The 18,461-nt window shown below is 42.8% G+C and overlaps 1 protein-coding gene and 1 non-coding gene across 2 annotated transcripts; both read right to left on the reverse strand.

Annotated features, from left to right (window-relative positions):
* Positions 1-4,269: 4,269 nt before the first annotated feature.
* LOC149474214 (5S ribosomal RNA) lies at positions 4,270-4,388 on the reverse strand. The gene has a single exon (XR_016311662.1). It is a non-coding gene; the product is annotated as a 5S ribosomal RNA (ribosomal RNA).
* Positions 4,389-4,603: 215 nt separating this feature from the next.
* Positions 4,604-14,087, reverse strand: NKX1-2 (NK1 homeobox 2). The gene is made up of 2 exons (XM_089669803.1): positions 13,801-14,087; positions 4,604-6,137 (listed from the first exon to the last, which is right to left on the reverse strand). The coding sequence occupies exons 1-2, from the start codon at positions 13,949-13,951 to the stop codon at positions 5,566-5,568; spliced, it is 723 nt and encodes a 240-aa protein (XP_089525929.1). The 5' UTR covers positions 13,952-14,087; the 3' UTR covers positions 4,604-5,565.
* Between the last annotated feature and the right edge of the window lie 4,374 nt (positions 14,088-18,461).

Consider the following 18,461-nt stretch of genomic DNA (forward strand, 5'->3'; position numbering starts at 1 on the left):
TTAGAGAGGGGACTGCTGTATCAATTGCCAGAGACAGACTGTATCATGCATGTCATTTTTTATTTTGGTCATAGTTACAATTTAATAGGGGGGATGTACTAAAACTGGTGCATACAGAATCTGGTGCAGCTCTGCTTAGAAACCAATCAGCTTCCAGGTTTTATTGTCGACCTTGTGGTGGTCTAAGCAAAGTTTGGATCAGCCACCAGATCTAGCGTCAATTATATTCCAACATCCTTTAACCTCTTCCCACCCACCCATTGGCAAATGGCAGCCGAGCGGGAGCTTTGTGTTCCAAGAAGACGTCATATGTGGCTGCTCTGTGGCGTGATCTGTCACCCACTGTGCCCTGTGGCAGATGATTGTACTGGGCCAGTCTGGGTACCATGCAATCGCTGTGACCAATCACAATGATCACATGACATTTGTACACAATGAATAGCTTTTATTCATAACCATTGATTGTGTACTATTGTGATGATCTTTGTGATTAGTCACAGTGATCACATGGTACAGAAAGGGCCAATCATAGTGCATCCGCACAATGTGATAGCTGTGGCCAATCACAGCTCTCACAATAGTACATACTGGCTATGAATGGATGCGATTCATACAAATGATCATCACTGTTACAGGCAATTAGTGTAAAAAAAATCCTAATTGGTAACACTGCACTGCTCCGGTAACAGTATATATAAATAACTGCACAAAAAAATGAATGTCACCAGTCAGCATCCCTGGTCACGGCACAATTACAACTTCAAAAAACTCACTGTGCCTCTTACTATAAAACAAAAAAAGGCTCATTTGGGGGTAATTGATCAATTTTCAAATATATATGATACAACTTTATTTATAAATACTGTATAATAATATAATAATATCAGAAACAGAGAAAAAGGTGTTTTTTGTTTTCAAAATTTTCTGTGTTTTTTTTATTTATATAGCAAAAAAAGTAAAAACCCAGTGCAGAATAAATATCACAAAAAGAAAGCTCTATCTTAAAAAATGATAAAAATTTCATTTGGATACAGTGTTGCATGAGTAATTAGCATTCAAAGTGTGACAGCACTGAAAGCTGAAAATTGACCTGGACAGAAAAGGGGTGAACGTGTCTAGTACTGAAGTGGTTAACAGACCAAGCTGTCCAGCAAAATTGGCAGTTACAGGGTTGGGACAAACCATTTACCACAGACAGGGGTACCTACAATGGTCATCTTCAATTTATTTATGTAAAGCCTTTATCCCAAAAGGTAAAAAATGTTGCTGTTATTGCTTAAAGAGGTTGTTCAATTTGAAACAAAAATTTAAGGTCAGCAGCTACAAATACTATAGCTGCTGACTTTTAATAAAAAGACGCTTACCTATCCAGGGATCCAGCACTGTCCTCACCTGGGAGAGCTCTTCGCCAGTCTTCAGGTCCATGGCACCGCCATGTTTACTATGGGAAGCTGGCTGTGAGTCCTTGTAGTTTTCACAGCTTCCCACTGTGCATGCACAAGCCACGATACACTCTGAATAGTCCTGCAGATTCCTGGGATCTGTGTTGTGTTCTAGAAGGTTTCAGGTTGGGAACTTCTGGTGGAATTGCCTTGCCTGTTCCAGTTTATGTGAGTACCTGCCAGAAATAGGTAGTCACTCTCAAAAGAGAGAGAAGAGGGGAGGAGGAGGACATAAAGCGGAACTTCCCTTTAGGACTGACGTTCTGCTTTAGAAAAAGTGTTAGGGCTCTTTTAGATGGGCTTTAAGAACAGACGTCTGAGCTGCAGTTTAACTGCCCCTCGCCACCCACCCAAATTGAGTTATACACATCGTGCAGTCACAATGCTTTGCTTCTGGTCACTGTGGTCTATACAATCGCTTTTACTCAAGTTTTTGTCTTCTCTAGTTACTGTAAATCAGCATAAAGGCTTACACACGGTTTCTCCTTGGCATTCCACCCAAACCGGAATTTCCTATTTACAAAGCACTTCACTTTATGGGGAAAAACTTCACAGTGAGTAGTCTTTCACGTTGCACAGATGTGTACACGTTTTCTAGCTGTTCAAGTTTACTTCTAATACAATGTATGTGCTATATATTTACAAAGGTCTGTTCATAATACAATTAAGGCTTCAAAATAAAGAACATTTTAAAAATACGAAATGTTAAAATATTTATTATCACCTTCTTTCAATATACAATGGAAGAACTTATATACACTGTATAAGACAATAATAAAGATGAGATTGTAAAATATTGTAAAAGTGCAGATTCTTGTAGTTCTCACAATATAAGAACAATTACTGAGGGGGGTTTTACTGAAACCATTACACACAGACCATGCAAATACTCTATAGGTGCAGTGCAACCTACCAAAATTAGTAATCAATTAAATGGAGCTAGTCAGGCAGGAATACGTGGGCTGCTATTGCTAATATGCCTTTAAAGTTGATAGTTCTCTGCCTGTCATGCTGATCCTTCAGCTTCATTTCTTTCTGAGTAACTCAACCAGGACATGTATGCACATCAAAGATTCTGCCTTCACTTGCTGCATGCTTTTATTTCACTGGTGGCTCAGAAAGTATCCAAGACAGAGACAGACAGGCAAATAGCATTTGCAGGTCAGCAGTAGCAGTCTTGTTTTTAGACAGGAAGTTTTTACAGAACTTCAGATTTTGCCAAAAAAAGTGATATATACTTGCATAGCTGTGTTGTAAATATAGTGGGGGAGATTTACTAAAACTGGTGGCTGTGCATGGTAGCCAATCAGCTTCCAGGTTTTATTGTCAACGCTTAATTGAACAAGCTGAATTTAGAAACGTGTTGGTTACTATGCACACCTGCACCAGTTTTTGTAAATCTCTAGCATGTGCAAAAATATTGCCCTCTGGGGAAGCAACCCATAACATCACGATCCTTTTTATGTGCAAATTGTTGTACAGTTTTTAATTCCAATGAATGCAGCCATTAAGCCCTGATGAAGTGAGAGTTTTGAGCCCCCTGTAATGTGTTGGCCTTTTCTCTTGGTATACTCAATAAGGACCAGACAGACCTGCTGGGTTAACCAGTTTTGTGGCACTCTCTCCTTTTCTGCTCTCTCCGTGCTCTTGGGGATGCAAAAGGAGTGAATGGGGACTTCACCAACCCGGAGTCCATAGGACAGATTTTATTCTTTTCTTATGTATATGTGTCTGTTATCACACACTTTCTATATGCACAGCACCATCTTTCAGTACCAGAATCTTCAAGTGTGTAAGGAACCAAGGGAGACGAGGTATCATTTCTTTTCTTATGACTTAGGCTTGGTTCACACCACTGCGATGTGATTTTTTAGCAATTTTCAGTGCAATTATGTCATGTGAATTTGATGCCGCTTGGCTGTATTTTTGCTGAGTCTCATTGATGAGAATGGGCACCATTGAATATAATGTGATTTCCTTGGTCATTCCCTTATGCAATTATGTGCAACTCCCATCAGAAATTGCACCAGTGTGAACCAGCACCAAGAGGTGACAGAGAAGGCGAGGGGAAGCCCTACTGGATGTTTAATGTTTCTGCATCTCAGGGCCTGTTATACCCATGGGGCACCATAGGCAGCAGGATAGTTACACAGATGGGGTGTGCATACGTCTGTCATGTCATGTGTGAGCTATGGGACTACCATTTTTAACTGCTCTCCTAAAATACTGGTTGACTGGCTTTACCTTGCTCCTGTTCTTCTCAGTCATAGATCCAGAACAAGCATGAAGTAAGTGAGTCAGGATAACATCAGAATTCTTTATCTTTAGGGCGGCTTCACACTGAACAGCTGCACTTCAGCTGCGGTGCATTGTTCTACGGGGCTACCGTTCATTCAGGACTTTTGGTCCACTTTAAGAAAGCGCATCAAAACCGCCGAAACGTAATAGAAGTGCAGCTAACCCACAACAAAACCACAGGTATCAAAGACGAATTCTCCTGCGCTCTAGGACCCAGACAGGTGGCGAATGGATGGAACCAGACCTGGAAAAATCGTCCACCAATGCATAAAGGGTTGTGCGGCTCCAAACAAGGCTGGGGAAGCCCGACCAATACTGCAGAATTAAATTAAAACGAGAAGCGCACCAACCTTGTGCATTATCTCAGTAACCAAAATGTATTCATTGTAAAAATATACTCACAAACAGAGAATGAAATCAGGCATGTAAGTCCTCAAAGGGACTTGAAGATAGCGCAAATCCCATCAAGGGGATGGATATTCAGTACAGCTGACGCGTTTCGAAGGGTGTTTCTTCTTCATCAGAGCTAAGCCTACAGCACCTGGTATTCCCAGGCGGTCTCCCATCCAGGTACTAACCAGGCCCTACCCTGCTTAGCTTCCGAGATCAGATGAGATCGGGCGCATTCAGGATGATGTGGCCGTAGAGCTCTGATGAAGAAGGGACACCCTTCGAAACGCGTCAGCTGTACTGAATATCCATCCCCTTGATGGGATTTGCGCTATCTTCAAGTCCCTTTGAGGACTTGCATGCCTGATTTCATTCGCTGTTTGTGAGTATATTTTTACAATTAATAAATTTTGGTTATTGAGGTCATGCGCAAGGTTGGTGCGCTTCTCATTTTCATTTCAAAACCACAGGTATACTGCACTGCACCCATGCTGCAGTCAAAGTGTAGTGGAGCAGTGCAAAGCCGTCCGTATACTTCAAGTTCAGTGACTCAGAAAGTAATAAAGTCACTACAAGAACATGATAGCCAAGCAACCAGCATTTTCTGGAGAAGAGCTCAGCGATTGCGGCTTACAAATTTTTCTTATGACCGGTTTCTTTTAAATCTGAACTCCAGGTATGATCTGAATTGCATGCTTTCATTGGTCGAGCTTGGACCAATGTATGTATATACTTTATACTTGATGAGGCGCCAGAAAAGCTGACAACATCTCTCCACCTCGTCCAATCAGAGGAAGTCTCTTATTCATTAAAAAAATATGTTTTGTGAAGAGTGGCAGTGCTGAACAAGCGACCCAATGTGGACAGTATGCATAGGGTAAGCCGGTTGGCACATCACTTGGAAGATTGTGACTCTCCCTGTAATAGTGCCAACTACTACGATGATTGTCAGCTTCTCTAGCGGCCCACCAAGTATGAAGTATGCAGAACTACAATGAGCTGGACCAATGCAAGTCTTCATTAGAGATCATACTTGAGGTTCAGTTTCCTCCCTCTAGTGAACAAAAGTAAAGTTGCACCAGTTCTAAGATCTGCAGCTGATTGAAGGGACAACTGTTGCATACCAGATGTTATATTTGCACTGTATTTAATACAGGAATGTCACTGAGAGTGTTTTGACCCTATTTGGACCACGTGATGGCACATGGATTGCAAGCACACAATAAAAGTTCATGGTGTTGTATCGAAAGCACACTGTCTTGTCTGCTGTCCTTTAAAAACGTTAACGGCCTTGGTAAATTCCCTACATAGAGTCCAGTCAGAGGACTAGAAGAGCTGGCTGTCTTGTCCATCTATCCTCGTGTTTTCTGCATCCATTTATTGTCCAGGCACCTGCTACAAGCAGTGAGCAATACATTTTGAAGGCTGCAGGCTCCTAGGGGGTTGGGCTATAAAATGATGTCATGCTGACTGAATTTATAAACCGAGGGAATGGACAAGCTGGAGAAGGTGGGAATGAGTTGGAAGGAGATAAGAAGAGTCTGGGAAATGGTGGCATCTGGTGACTTGTAGTTGGGCACATGTGAGGGTGTTGTACAGAGCAGGGGTAGGATGGATAGGGTGGGATAAATTGTGGACCAGGACTCGGAGGACAACTGTGAGTATTACAGGCTCTGGCTTCTGAACTTCCCGGAGGCTGCTGCTTCTTCCACTTTGTTCTCCGATTCTGAAACCAGATCTTGACTTGAGTCTCTGTTAGGTGCAGGGTTAGAGCCAAGCTGAGCCGTTCACACACTGACAAATATCGACTGCTTCGAAAGCGACTTTCCAGGGCCACAAGCTGTTCATAAGTAAAAGCGGTGCGGGCCCGTCGAGGCTTAGAACTGGTCACGGGGACCTTTGCGCTCTGTTGATTCTCTGTCTTCATAGACTCTTCTTCCCTAGATATTGGGTCCAAAGAAGGCCCTGCTTCATCTTCTGGTCCAGATGCAATGTCTGTGCTTACATCTGTAAAGGTTCAAAAGAGCAGCAATTAGTATGGATTTCAGTGAATGATTCAGAAAAATTAAAACATTGGTGATTGACAGTTTAGACCCCTGGTGTCCAACCAGGGTCTGGGGCCACAAGCGGCCCTTTAGCACTTTTGTATGGCTTTTGGGGCCCCTGCAAACACTAATTTGTGCTTCCTGAGTGGGTTGTTTTACAAGGTAAAGGTTCATATATACTTTAATCTTTTGGCTGAGGGTTGAAGTACGGTCCCATTGACTTCAGTAGGTGAATTTGACAGATGTTACATTTGTTCACATTACATGTGCAGGCTCATTTCCTTCTTCCAAGTACTGCATAATAATAGCTCTGCTTTCCCCTGCCTTTGTTTGAGCTCATCTCTTTTCAACTTTGCTCTCTCCGCATGTCCCTTGTTAGCACATGTGCACTGTAACACAACTAACTGGCTTCTTGTTCACCTTCCCCCTCTTCCAGTCTGAGCTCTGCTGTGCAGGGACATGCAAGAGACTGATAAAAAGACTAAATAAGGCATTTGCACCCCATTCACACTTGTGCAACTTGTCATGTGACTTCAAAGTCGCATGACAAGTCATACCCTATGTTTTCCATTTATAACCAATCATATGTGCTACTTAAAGTTGCAGCGACTTCAAAGTAATTTATGCACTACTTTAGTCTGCCGTTCATGCAACTTGAGGGCCAAAAAAACCCTCAAAAATTGCATGAAAGTCATACCTGAATGTTTTACATGCAACTGTGGTGCAACAGTGGTCCGACTTTGCAGAGGGACACATCTTATCCAAGTCGCATCCATCCAAAGTTGCACTCCAAAATCATTCAACCTTGCAGTCCTACAACTGTGAATGAAGCCTTATGCAGGACATATATGGGTCAAATTTGGAATGATTTGTTGATCGAAAATTGAAAATTTTGTGCGTTTTTTAATCCGATAGTGCCATCATTAATTTCAAACGTGAACCAACCAAACCTTCAGTTTCACCCCATGTTGTTACGGAAAAGAAATTTCATGGCAGGGAATCTTTTCTTTTTCGATTATATTTCTTGCACAATTCTTCAATCATTGCTTAGAAATTTGTTGTTTTTTTTTTAATTTACAACATGCTTGATCATTCAAATTCGATGGCAGCATGAAAATCGACCGTGGCTGAGGCCCTACTAATGCTTGAAATTTGAACGATAATTAAATTTTTTTTATTTTTGACATAACAAATGTTCAGAATTTGACCAATGTATGGTCAACCTTACACTACTTACATTTAAAAAGTGCATTTAATGATGTATTGATGAATACAGAACTGCATTAATTTGTGTCTTTACGTCCAAGCCTATGGCAGACTTTTCTCTGACCTTCCTGAAGTACATATTTGTTAGAAGTCAGTGACTCAGAGTAAAGCTGGCCATACATTCGTCACATGCTTTCGTTCAATCAGTGGGCTGAACAAAAGAAAATGACTCCATTCCCCCATCACACACTTGATGTGGATGGGGGAATCCCTCCTGCTGAGCCTTTGTATTCTGACATGAACAAAAGACACGCAGCACTAATTAAATTGCATAGAAATGTCAGAAGTAAAAATCCATATAAGTCCTCAAGTGAATAAAACAAGTTGCTGAAGATTCTGATGTCATAGGTCATCACCAGGGGTGGACTGACAACTCATGGGGCCCCTGGGCAATAGGGGATCATGGTGCCCCTGTGTCCTTGCCCAAACTCAAAAAAGCCTATGAAAAAGGTACCAGGGGCATCTCATGGGGCCCCCTACTGACCCCGGACCCTCAGGCGGTGCCTGAGTTTCTAAATGGTCAGTCCGCCCCTGGCCATCACCATACACCCAAAAAAATTAGCCCCTTACCGGACATTTAGACCATATAACACTGGTCAATATGCACAGTGTGATAAGGAGTCAGTGTGGCAGGTAGTCTTCAATAAAAATCATCTCCCAAATAAAGGAATAAACTTGAAAAAACTTCCATCCGATACTCAGATAAGGAATAAAGAACAAAGGCAACTCATAGTGCAGTAATTCAATGAAGTTTTGGCAGATTTATTAAAAGATCCATGTACATCAAGAATTTAAAATAACCAGCATTGAATAGGAATTGTTTCAAACCAAAAATATGGCCACTGTCCCTCCAGAACGTGGTGACGTCACACACCGAAGCTCCACCCTAGGGAAGTTTATTCAAGTTTTGGAGATCGTTAAAGAGGAGGAACCATCCTTTATCTGGGAGAGGATTTCTATTGAAGAACACCTGCCTTTCTGATTCCTTATCACACTGCGCATATTCACCGGTGTTATACGGTTTAAATGTCTAGTAAGGGGTTCATTTTTTCGGGTCTATGGTGACGGCCTATGACATCAGAATCTTCTGCAACTTGTTATATTCACTTGAGGACTTTTACTTCTGACATTTCTATGCAATTAATTAGCATTGCATTTCTTTTCTTCATTTTTGTAATACCGCCTTTTGTGTGCAAGCTGCTTTTCTATTTTACTTGGTATTTTTTTTTGCATTAGTAGCGAGGTTTTTGTGTTTTATATTTATATTCTAAAAGCTCGAAGATTTCTCTGCCGTTAGAATATACTCATCAGCCCTGCCAGCTATAGCCAGCGGTGCTGATCGAGAGAACATTTTCCAACAGGCTGGTTGTACACAAGTCAATTGATAGATCAACTTGTGTACAACCAGCCTGCCCATACATGGATCGAAATTCGGCTGATCGCCGGTTGAAATTTGATCCATGTACGGCCGACCTTAAGGGTCAGCATGGCAGCCTGGCAACCTGAATTTTCAAAAGAGGGTCAGCAATAGAAGCCTCTATATTTCTCTAAGGAAAGGATTACTTTAAACGCTGCTCGGTTAGCCTTAAATATATAGGTTTTGGCATCTTTCCATACATAGAGTATATATACAAAAATGGAAATCTCTGGAAACTGAACAGATTGATCATATTTAATAGCATTCTCACCTAAGGAATTTATCTTAAGCTGGCCATATACTATACAATCTAATTGTACAATCTCTGTACAATCTCCTTTAGACTTACCAAAGCTATATTGCAGAAAATACCTAAACAATCCATCCAATTTGTATCAAACCTGACAGGCCCTTGCACCACAAAATTGATGGTAGATCTAAAGGAGATTGTATAGTGTATGGTCACCTTTAGGTTTCTCCGAACATCTTGCAGCATTTTGCTGGGACTTGTAGCTCCTCAGTAGTTGGAGAGACACAATAATATACAGAATATTCCTCCTATAATCGTCTTGTATGATAAGACAGCGCTGTCTGCAGTGACCTGTGTCCCTGACGTGTAGGTGACAGGGCAAGCACAGGCTAGAAGATTTATTAGGCAGGGTTATTAAGGAGAAATTGCTGGCTTTCTAGTCCTGATGAAGTGACTGTCCCGTGATGAGGATCGATAGCTGTCATCTCTGCCATACCGGGTCTTCTCATCAGACAGGAAGCCTGTGCACAGAGATAGGCAGCTACCAGTAATGGGATATTGATCACTGCCAGGGACAGCAGTCTTACAACTAAACCTACCTGCCCCTGCATCCCACAGGGGCCAGAGCAATTACAGGGGCCCTTCGCCTCCAAGTAATCAGCGAGATTTATCTCTGCTTCAGTATCATGGAAATCTAAAAACACAGTTGTTGTCCCGGAGTTCCCACGTTTTGCAGATCTGTCCATGGAAATGTTTTGAACAGTTTTAACCCTTGTATTCCTTCTTTTCTGCATATAAGGTTCTCCTTGTGTAAACTATCAACAAATGTCTCTTATTTTCTCCCCTTTGGTCTGTTAAATATACCATTGAAATGGTTTTATTAAATCTGTTCAACAAGTGCAAAAAAAGTAGTCCATTCATACAGAAATATTGTGAGCTAATCTGCTTCTGGACTGTTATCAGTTAGCATTGTTCCCTGCCATCTCTGTGGACTACAAAACACCTTTTCCTTGTTATGAAGAGGAGAGGGAGATGTTATGTGGTCTTCACACACTCCCTGTCCTAGCATGACAGCCTAAGATGACAGCGCTGCTAAGTGTGGTTGTTGTTCTAGAACAAATAAAGGGAACAAAGTATGAAAAAAGAAAACTAATGCAGACACAACATCTGAGGATCAATAAGCTGCAATTCTTTTAATCTTTTAAATTGTAAGCTGGGGCGGACTGACTATTTGGGAACTCAGCACTGCCCGAGGGCCCGGGGTCAGTAGGGGGCCCCATGAGATGCCCCTGGTACCTTTTTATAGGCTTTTTTGGGTGTAGTTTGAGTGTGGTCGAGGACACAGGGGCCCCATGATCCCATATTGCCCGGGGACCCTATGAGTTGTCAGTCCGCCCCTGATTGTAAGCTCTAATGAGCAGGGTTCTCCTGTAATGAATTGTATTGTATCTGTACTATCTGCCCCCATATTGTAAAGCGCTGCACAAACTGTTGGCACTGTATAAATCCTGTATAATAATAATATTATTCATTTTATTTGGTGGATAGATTGTCCTCTAAACTACCAAACAACCTCTATGCCTCTTTTATGTGAAAGACTTTGGGGGGGATTTAAGAAAACCGGTGCCCACAGGATCTGCTGTAGCTGTGCATGATAACCAATCAGCTTCCAAGTTTTATTGTGAAAGTGTAACTGAACAAGCTGAAGTTAGAAGCTGATTGGCTACCATGCAGAGCTGCACCCGATTCTAAGTGCACCAGTTTTTTGTAAATCCCCCCATGTGTCATTATTTTAAAGTAGTAACATCTGCCTTTGTCTGAGACTTTTTGAATTCTGATCCCTGGTTCACACTAGCCTGCAGGCTGCGGGCTGGTTGGGGGTGCAGGAATCACACCTGTAACCACCCGCAGCCAAATCGTGCTGCTCTTGCGAGACACATGGGGTTGCCATTCATTCTGAGCTCATCTCAGCTCGCAGCGTGAACACGGGTACGGAAACCAAAGGGAAACAGCATGGACAAAAACACCATGGGGATTCCCTGCCAATGCGTTTTGGAAAAGGCGTATGCACCTTTTTTTTTGTATGAAACATGGGCATAGCAGCCCATTCAAATGAATGGGCTACTGTGCCCATGCAAACCCAAGCTGCACGGCCCGTACTTGTGTGAATCAAGCCTAAAATCTGTTTGTTAAAAAAGAATGTTGCTACAAAATACAAGAGGAAAAACTATTCATAAGTTACTCAGTAACAACATGTTTCTTCATGTCCAAAAACAATGCTGATAAAACATGAGATCACCTTGGGGTGTCTACTTTTCAAAGAAAAGTCATTTGGGGTTTTTCATACTGTCCTTATTGATTTGATGTTTTGTAACAAAGTGTAACTTCAGCTTGTTCAATTAAGCTTTGACAAAATAAAAACTAGAAGCTGATTGGTTTCTATGCAGAACTTCACCAGAGTTCTCCAGTTTTAGTAAATCAATTCCTATCTGTCTGAAAAAAATCATGTAAAACTAACTTGGGTACAGTGTTACATGAGTAATTACAGAGTAATTGTCAGACAAACTATTACAACACTGAAAAGTGAAAAATGACCTAGTAGTGAAGGAGTATTGCAGGCTGGAAATAGTGTGGTTCAGGTGGGTAAAATAACAAGACAATTAAGTTCTATAAAAGTAGATCAACAGGTTACCTGTGAATGCCATGCAAAGTGTAGGGGTATGACAAACTGGAATTGGTCCATCTCAAGCTAAAATGAAGACGAGCAACCATCAGCACATGCTCCTGTCCTCCTCCCAGGATTTACTGTGATTTAGTTTTAGAATGAACTATTAGGGTTTGCTTCGTACATCCCTTCTGTGTATGATATAATGCAGAGACCAGGTTTGGCTGAATATGCACAATATAGGCACATGGTAGCATTGATGTTGTTATTCCATTCCTATTTCAAGACAAATAAAAACTCTTTTGGATAAAGAAAAAATCAGGTGATGTCAAAATGAATCCTAAATTCATATAGGAACATCACTTATGAATCCTAAATTCATATACAGTAGGAACACCACTGAAGCTTAAAACCAGTCAGCCAATGCACCTTCTATATTATTTTTATTGGGAAAAAGATTGTCCCACGAACACAAAGAATATATTAAATCTGCATAATGACACAAAGTAAAAACATTTTTTAAAAAGCAGTGATTTTTAAATACCACCAAACAAAAGCCCTATGGGGTTGATTTTTGAAAACTGGAGCATGGAAAATCTGGTGCAGCTGTACATGATAGCCAATCAGTTTCTAACTTCAGCTTGTTCAATTAAGCTTTGACAAAAAACACACATTGGGGGGATTTACTAAAACTGGAGCACTAAGAATCTGATGCAGCTGTACATGGTAGCCAATCAGCTTCTAACTTCAGCTTGTTCAATTAAGCTTTGACAAAAAAGACACATTGGGGGAGATTTACTAAAACTGGAGCACTCAGAATCTGGTGCAGCTGTGCTTGGTAGCCAATCAGCTTCTAACTTCAGATTGTTCAATTAGCCCTCATGCACACTTGACGTTTTGATAACGCTTGTAACGTTAGCTGTGTAAAGTCACGTTAAAAACGCTTTTCTTAGCGTTTTTGCATTAGCGTTTAGCGGCTTTTTCCCATGTTTTTCCATGTTTGCGTTTTTTAGTGTATTTTTTTTACAACTAAAAAACTTCTCTAGAAACCCACTAGTCCTGGGTTTTTTTTGCAGCCAAAAAAGGTCCCAGCCAAAAAACGTTGATTACGCATAGGATAACAAGCTGGGGAGTTTATTGACTGTAGAACAAAAACTCAAATGCCAAAAACAGCAGCTGTCCAGTGTGCATGAGGGCTTCAGCTTTAACAAAAAAGACACATTGGGGGAGATTTACTAAAACTGGAGCACTCAGAATCTGGTGCAGCTGTACATGGCAGCCAATCAGCTTCTAACTTCAGCTTGTTCAATTAAGCTTTGACAATAAAACCTGAAAGCTGATCAATTCCAATGCAAAGCTGCTCTGGATTTTTCATTTAGTGTGACTTTTTGCTGCCAGGCATTAATAAGGCATGTTTTCCATACAAAATATATATCTATCAATACTTTGAAAAAAAACCTACAAATTAAAAGAATTGCTGTACCCATGATAGCAATTATTGCAAATAAATATGTGAGAAGGCAAACACGTGGCAGGAGGCAAGCAATATTGTTTAAACCTTACTATATAGGGCTGAATTTTGTTGAAAATGTTAGGGTACCACAGAAGTTTTTATTTTTCAAGGATTTTACAATGTATTAATTAATATATATTTTTTATACGGGGGGGGGGGTGCATTTTTAATGCCTGTTGCCGAAAAGCCCCACTAAATAAATATAGTGGGGGAGTTTTACTAAAACTGGTGCATTCAGAATCTGGTGCAGCAGTGTATGATAGCCAATCAGCATCAAACTTCAGCTTGTTCAATTAAGCTTTGATAATAAAACCTGGAAGCTTATTGGTTTCTCTGTAGAGCTGTACCAGATTTTACACTCTCCAGTTTTAGTAAATTCCCCCCTGTGTGTCTTTGATATCAAAAGGGATGTGGTGCACATGATCACCCACCAATCCAATATAAATTATACATCTGCATAAAGAAAAAATGTATACCACCCCAAAAATGTACTACTGATGTCCCACCATCTCACCCATTTCCTTCTCAGACTCTTGGGAACTCTCACTTGTTGGTCTCTTGTCTCTACCTTGATTAAGAATGTCCACAATGGAGAAAGGTGTGTGAAGATGTTTCCGATTACTCATAACTTTTTCTTCTGAGCTATCACAGTTCAGCATGCCCATGGTGATCCAGCTGGAACTTGCCAAGCACTGGGATCCTGGAGTCCTACTTAGGTATCCTGTGAATCTGATGAAGAATATTGACTTGGGTAGATGCGATTCAGGTCAGGGGCTCTGCTGATCCCTCCAGTGCCCTCAGTGTCTGGTTGTCTCTGATGACAGGTATCTATGTGCATCTCTGCTTTAATGAGCATCCCATAGAGGAGGAGACACAGCAAGCAGCCACGAGACAGAGGGGAGGAGATGACACTAAACTGGAAAGAGAAGAGGGACAAGACAGGAGGCGGAGGAAAGAAGTCTATTTATCTTGGGTACCCAGTCCATTTTATTTGTCCTTGGTGTCCTGCTATTGTACTCTTTCATTGCCACAATTACCGTGCATTTACACTACCCCATCCTGTAATGCAGCTCTTTCATCTCACATCTGCCCCCCATCTCAGCCATCCATTTAATTCCTCATCCATTTGGTCTTAATCTCTAAATTAGTGTTGGTTGGTTAGCTATAATGTGAATTTCAAGGTTTGGATTAAACTAAACACATCAACTCATCATTGTTCTCTAGTTTTAGATGATTGTGGGCACTATGTGATTCACAATAAAAACACGCTGGGGTTAGTTTTCAGAGAAGAAAGGGTGTGTAGGCTCAATCTTGCAGGAGTTAAACAGATGTAACTGAGATTTGAAAGAAAATTGAATGATCTGTTCTACAAATGACTAACAAAAGTACATTGTATGAAGATGACTATATTCCTCTCATTTTTTTACTAACATGGTTTTTTTGTAAACTAAGACGTCCCGTACATATTACAATCTGATCATTTAAAGAGTTTGTAAAGGTTTTTATCTTTTGTTTTGTTTTGTTTTGTTTTTCTAAAACAACCAACATGATATACTTACCTGCCCCTAACCTTCTCTTCTTGGGTCCCCCACTGATGCTTCTGGCACCTTTTTTTCTTTGTGTGCCCCGTTAGTAAGCCATTGACTATGGGGGCACTCCTGCAGGCTCAATCCCCAGTCAGGCTGTGTACGTCTATTAGGTAAAATGGGTAAAAGAGTGCTAGAGAAATATAAAAACATAAATAGCAGCTGGCATGAAAGGTTAAACCTCAAACCCTCATAAGACAGTATAATATATAAAAATGCAGCGCTAAAAAACGAATTACCTCATATAAGATATAAATATAAAACACATGTGATTCACACAAACTGCGTCTAAGTAAACGCACATATAATAAATAGAGATGAGCGAATCGAACATGGCGAAGTGGAATTCGTTTCGAAGATCAGGAAAAATTCGATTCGCGCCGAATCCGAAAATTAGCAAACTTCGGATGCGCGAATCGAATTTTCCCAAAAATGGCGGAGACATGTGTGGCGACGGAGCGGGGATCTCTGGGAAGGCGCGCAGACAAGGCGCGCTGACCCATAATGCATTCATTCATGACATGTGATCGCATTAGCCAATCAGCAGCCAGCCAGCCAGCACTGTGTAATGGTGGAGCTATAAATCGCGGCCATCTTAGAATTCTCCATTAGCCTCCGGTCATTCAGGAGAGACAGACCTCTGTGTATTAGGGACAGAGTTAGGGCCACAGAGACTTTAGGGCCACAGAATCGTTACTTAGGGACACAGAATCGTTACTTAGGGACACAGAATCGTTACTCAGGGACACAGAATTGTTACTCAGGGACACAGAATTGTTACTCAGGGACACAGAATCGTTACTCAGGGACAGACACAGAATTGTTACTCAGGGACACAGAATTGTTACTGAGGGACACAGAATCGTTACTCAGGGACACAGAATTGTTACTCAGGGACACAGAATCGTTACTCAGGGACACAGAATTGTTACTCAGGGACACAGAATTGTTACTCAGGGACAGACACAGAATTGTTACTCAGGGACACAGAATTGTTACTCAGGGACACAGAATTGTTACTGAGGGACACAGAATCGTTACTCAGGGACACAGAATTGTTACTCAGGGACACAGAATTGTTACTCAGGGACACAGAATCGTTACTCAGGGACACAGAATTGTTACTCAGGGACACAGAATTGTTACTCAGGGACACAGAATCGTTACTGAGGGACACAGAATCGTTACTCAGGGACACAGAATCGTTACTCAGGGACACAGAATCGTTACTGAGGGACACAGAATTGTTACTCAGGGACACAGAATTGTTACTCAGAGACACAGAATCGTTACTCAGGGACACAGAATTGTTACTCAGGGACACAGAATTGTTACTCAGGGACAGACACAGAATTGTTACTCAGGGACACAGAATTGTTACTCAGGGACACAGAATTGTTACTGAGGGACACAGAATCGTTACTGAGGGACACAGAATTGTTACTCAGGGACAGACACAGAATTGTTACTCAGGGACACAGAATTGTTACTCAGGGACACAGAATCGTTACTCAGGGACACAGAATTGTTACTCAGGGACACAGAATTGTTACTCAGGGACACAGAATCGTTACTGAGGGACACAGAATCGTTACTGAGGGACACAGAATTGTTACTCGGGACACAGAATTGTTACTCAGGGACACAGAATTGTTACTCAGGGACAGATACAGAATTGTTACTCAGGGACACAGAATCGTTACTCAGGGACACAGAATCGTTACTGAGGTACACAGAATCGTTACTCAGGGACACAGAATTGTTACTCAGGGACACAGAATTGTTACTGAGGGACACAGAATCGTTACTCAGGGACACAGAATCGTTACTCAGGGACACAGAATTGTTACTCAGGGACACAGAATTGTTACTGAGGGACACAGAATCGTTACTCAGGGACACAGAATCGTTACTCAGGGACACAGAATTGTTACTCAGGGACACAGAATCGTTACTCAGGGACACAGAATTGTTACTCAGGGACACAGAATTGTTACTCAGGGACACAGAATTGTTACTGAGGGACACAGAATCGTTACTGAGGGACACAGAATCGTTACTCAGGGACACAGAATTGTTACTCAGGGACACAGAATTGTTACTCAGGGACACAGAATCGTTACTCAGGGACACAGAATCGTTGAATTAAAGAGTATGTCAGACAACACGCAGAGGAGTGGCAGAGGAGGCAATGTTTCAGGAGCGAGCAGACGTGGCAGCAGAGGAAGGGGTCGAGGCAGCACTAGTCGCAGCCAGAGGCCAGTGCTCCCGGTGTCATCCAGCGGTCGTGTCTCCACCGACAACCCTGCCGTCATCGATTGGTTGGCTCGGTCGTCTTCCTCTTCCCAGGTCACCTCTGACACCTACAGCCAACGGTCGGTGGGTACGTCAGACACAACCGTTAGTTGGCATGGCCCGGGAGCAAGCCCACTGAAATCACGTGTCCTCTACCTGCCCCTGTCCTTTGGTGTTCCCTCACCAAGCGAAGTATCGCATGCTGTGGGCTCAGCCCCACTGTACAGTGAGGAAGAGCTAACAGAGGGCGGTCAGGAACGGGGGGAGACATCCGCCTCTTCAGCAGCCAGGCGAAGAAGTACTGGCGAGAAGAGTGGCTCGGTAGCCGGTCTAGAGACAGGTCTGTCTCCTGACCCAGACGCAGCCGAGGGGGCTAGTAGTGAGGTGGAGACCCTAATTGATGATGATGAGGCTGATCGCACTTGGCAGCCTCGTCGTTATCAGGCTATTGCTTCCGCATCATCAGGAGAAGAGGGTGCCAGCTTGGCAGCGAGCAAAACAGTCGGTGGGTTGCCCAGGAGGCAGCAGGGTCGCAGCAGTGTCAGTGGAGCCAAACGGCCACGGAGTAGAGCACCAGCTCCACCGCAGCCTACCACCACGGCCAGTAGTGGTGCCGGTGTGCACGGAGGAAGTAGCAGTCAGCCAGTGAGGAGTAGCGGGGGCAAAGTTTCCTACTCGGCGGTGTGGCAATTTTTCGTCAAGCCGCCCGAGGAAGTAAACGTAGCCGTATGTCGACTATGTGGCCAGAAAGTCAAGCGTGGCCAGGGGGCCCATGTTGGGACTACAGCGTTGCGTCAGCATATGCAGCGTCGCCATTCAGTGGCCTGGGAAAACCGTGATAAAGATACGGCGGTTCTGCCTGCCCCAGCCCCCGCTCCATCACCCGCTCCGTTACTTGCTCCGTCACCCGACGTCAATCGCCCTCTATCAGCCAGTCAAGGCTCCAACACCTCTGCTGAGGGGAGTTGTCGCTCGTTGGCATCTTCCGCTCATTCAGATGCTCCTTCTCCTGCTACTCCTCTTCACGGATTCCGTCAGCAGTCTTTCTTGGAATCCGTTTCCAAGAGACAACAGTTTGCGAGCACGCACCCGACGGTGCAGAAGCTGAACGTCCTCCTGTCCAAGTTGCTGGTGCTGCAGTCCCTCCCTTTCCAAGTGGTGGACTCAGCACCTTTCCGAGAAATGATGGCTTGTGCCGAGCCGCGGTGGAGAGTGCCAAGCCGTCATTTCTTCGCCAAAAAGGCAGTGCCAGCCCTGCATTCACATGTAGAAGAGATGGTGGGCCAGTCTTTGA

This window comes from Staurois parvus, unplaced genomic scaffold (genome assembly GCF_062004578.1).
Source record: "Staurois parvus isolate SC_StPar_1 unplaced genomic scaffold, SC_StPar_1.0 ptg000009l, whole genome shotgun sequence".
In the NCBI taxonomy this organism is placed as follows: Eukaryota; Metazoa; Chordata; class Amphibia; order Anura; family Ranidae; genus Staurois; species Staurois parvus.

What these genes read in the sequence shown, in the direction of transcription:
- NKX1-2 (XM_089669803.1), bottom strand. Translation starts at nt 13,951, where the DNA reads ATGGGCATGCTGAACTGTGATAGCTCAGAAGAAAAAGTTATGAGTAAT. An exon ending in AGAGTCTGAGAAGGAAATGG is followed by an intron (nt 6,138 to 13,800) that starts GTGAGATGGTGG and finishes GAACCTTTACAG; the next exon opens with ATGTAAGCACAGACATTGCA.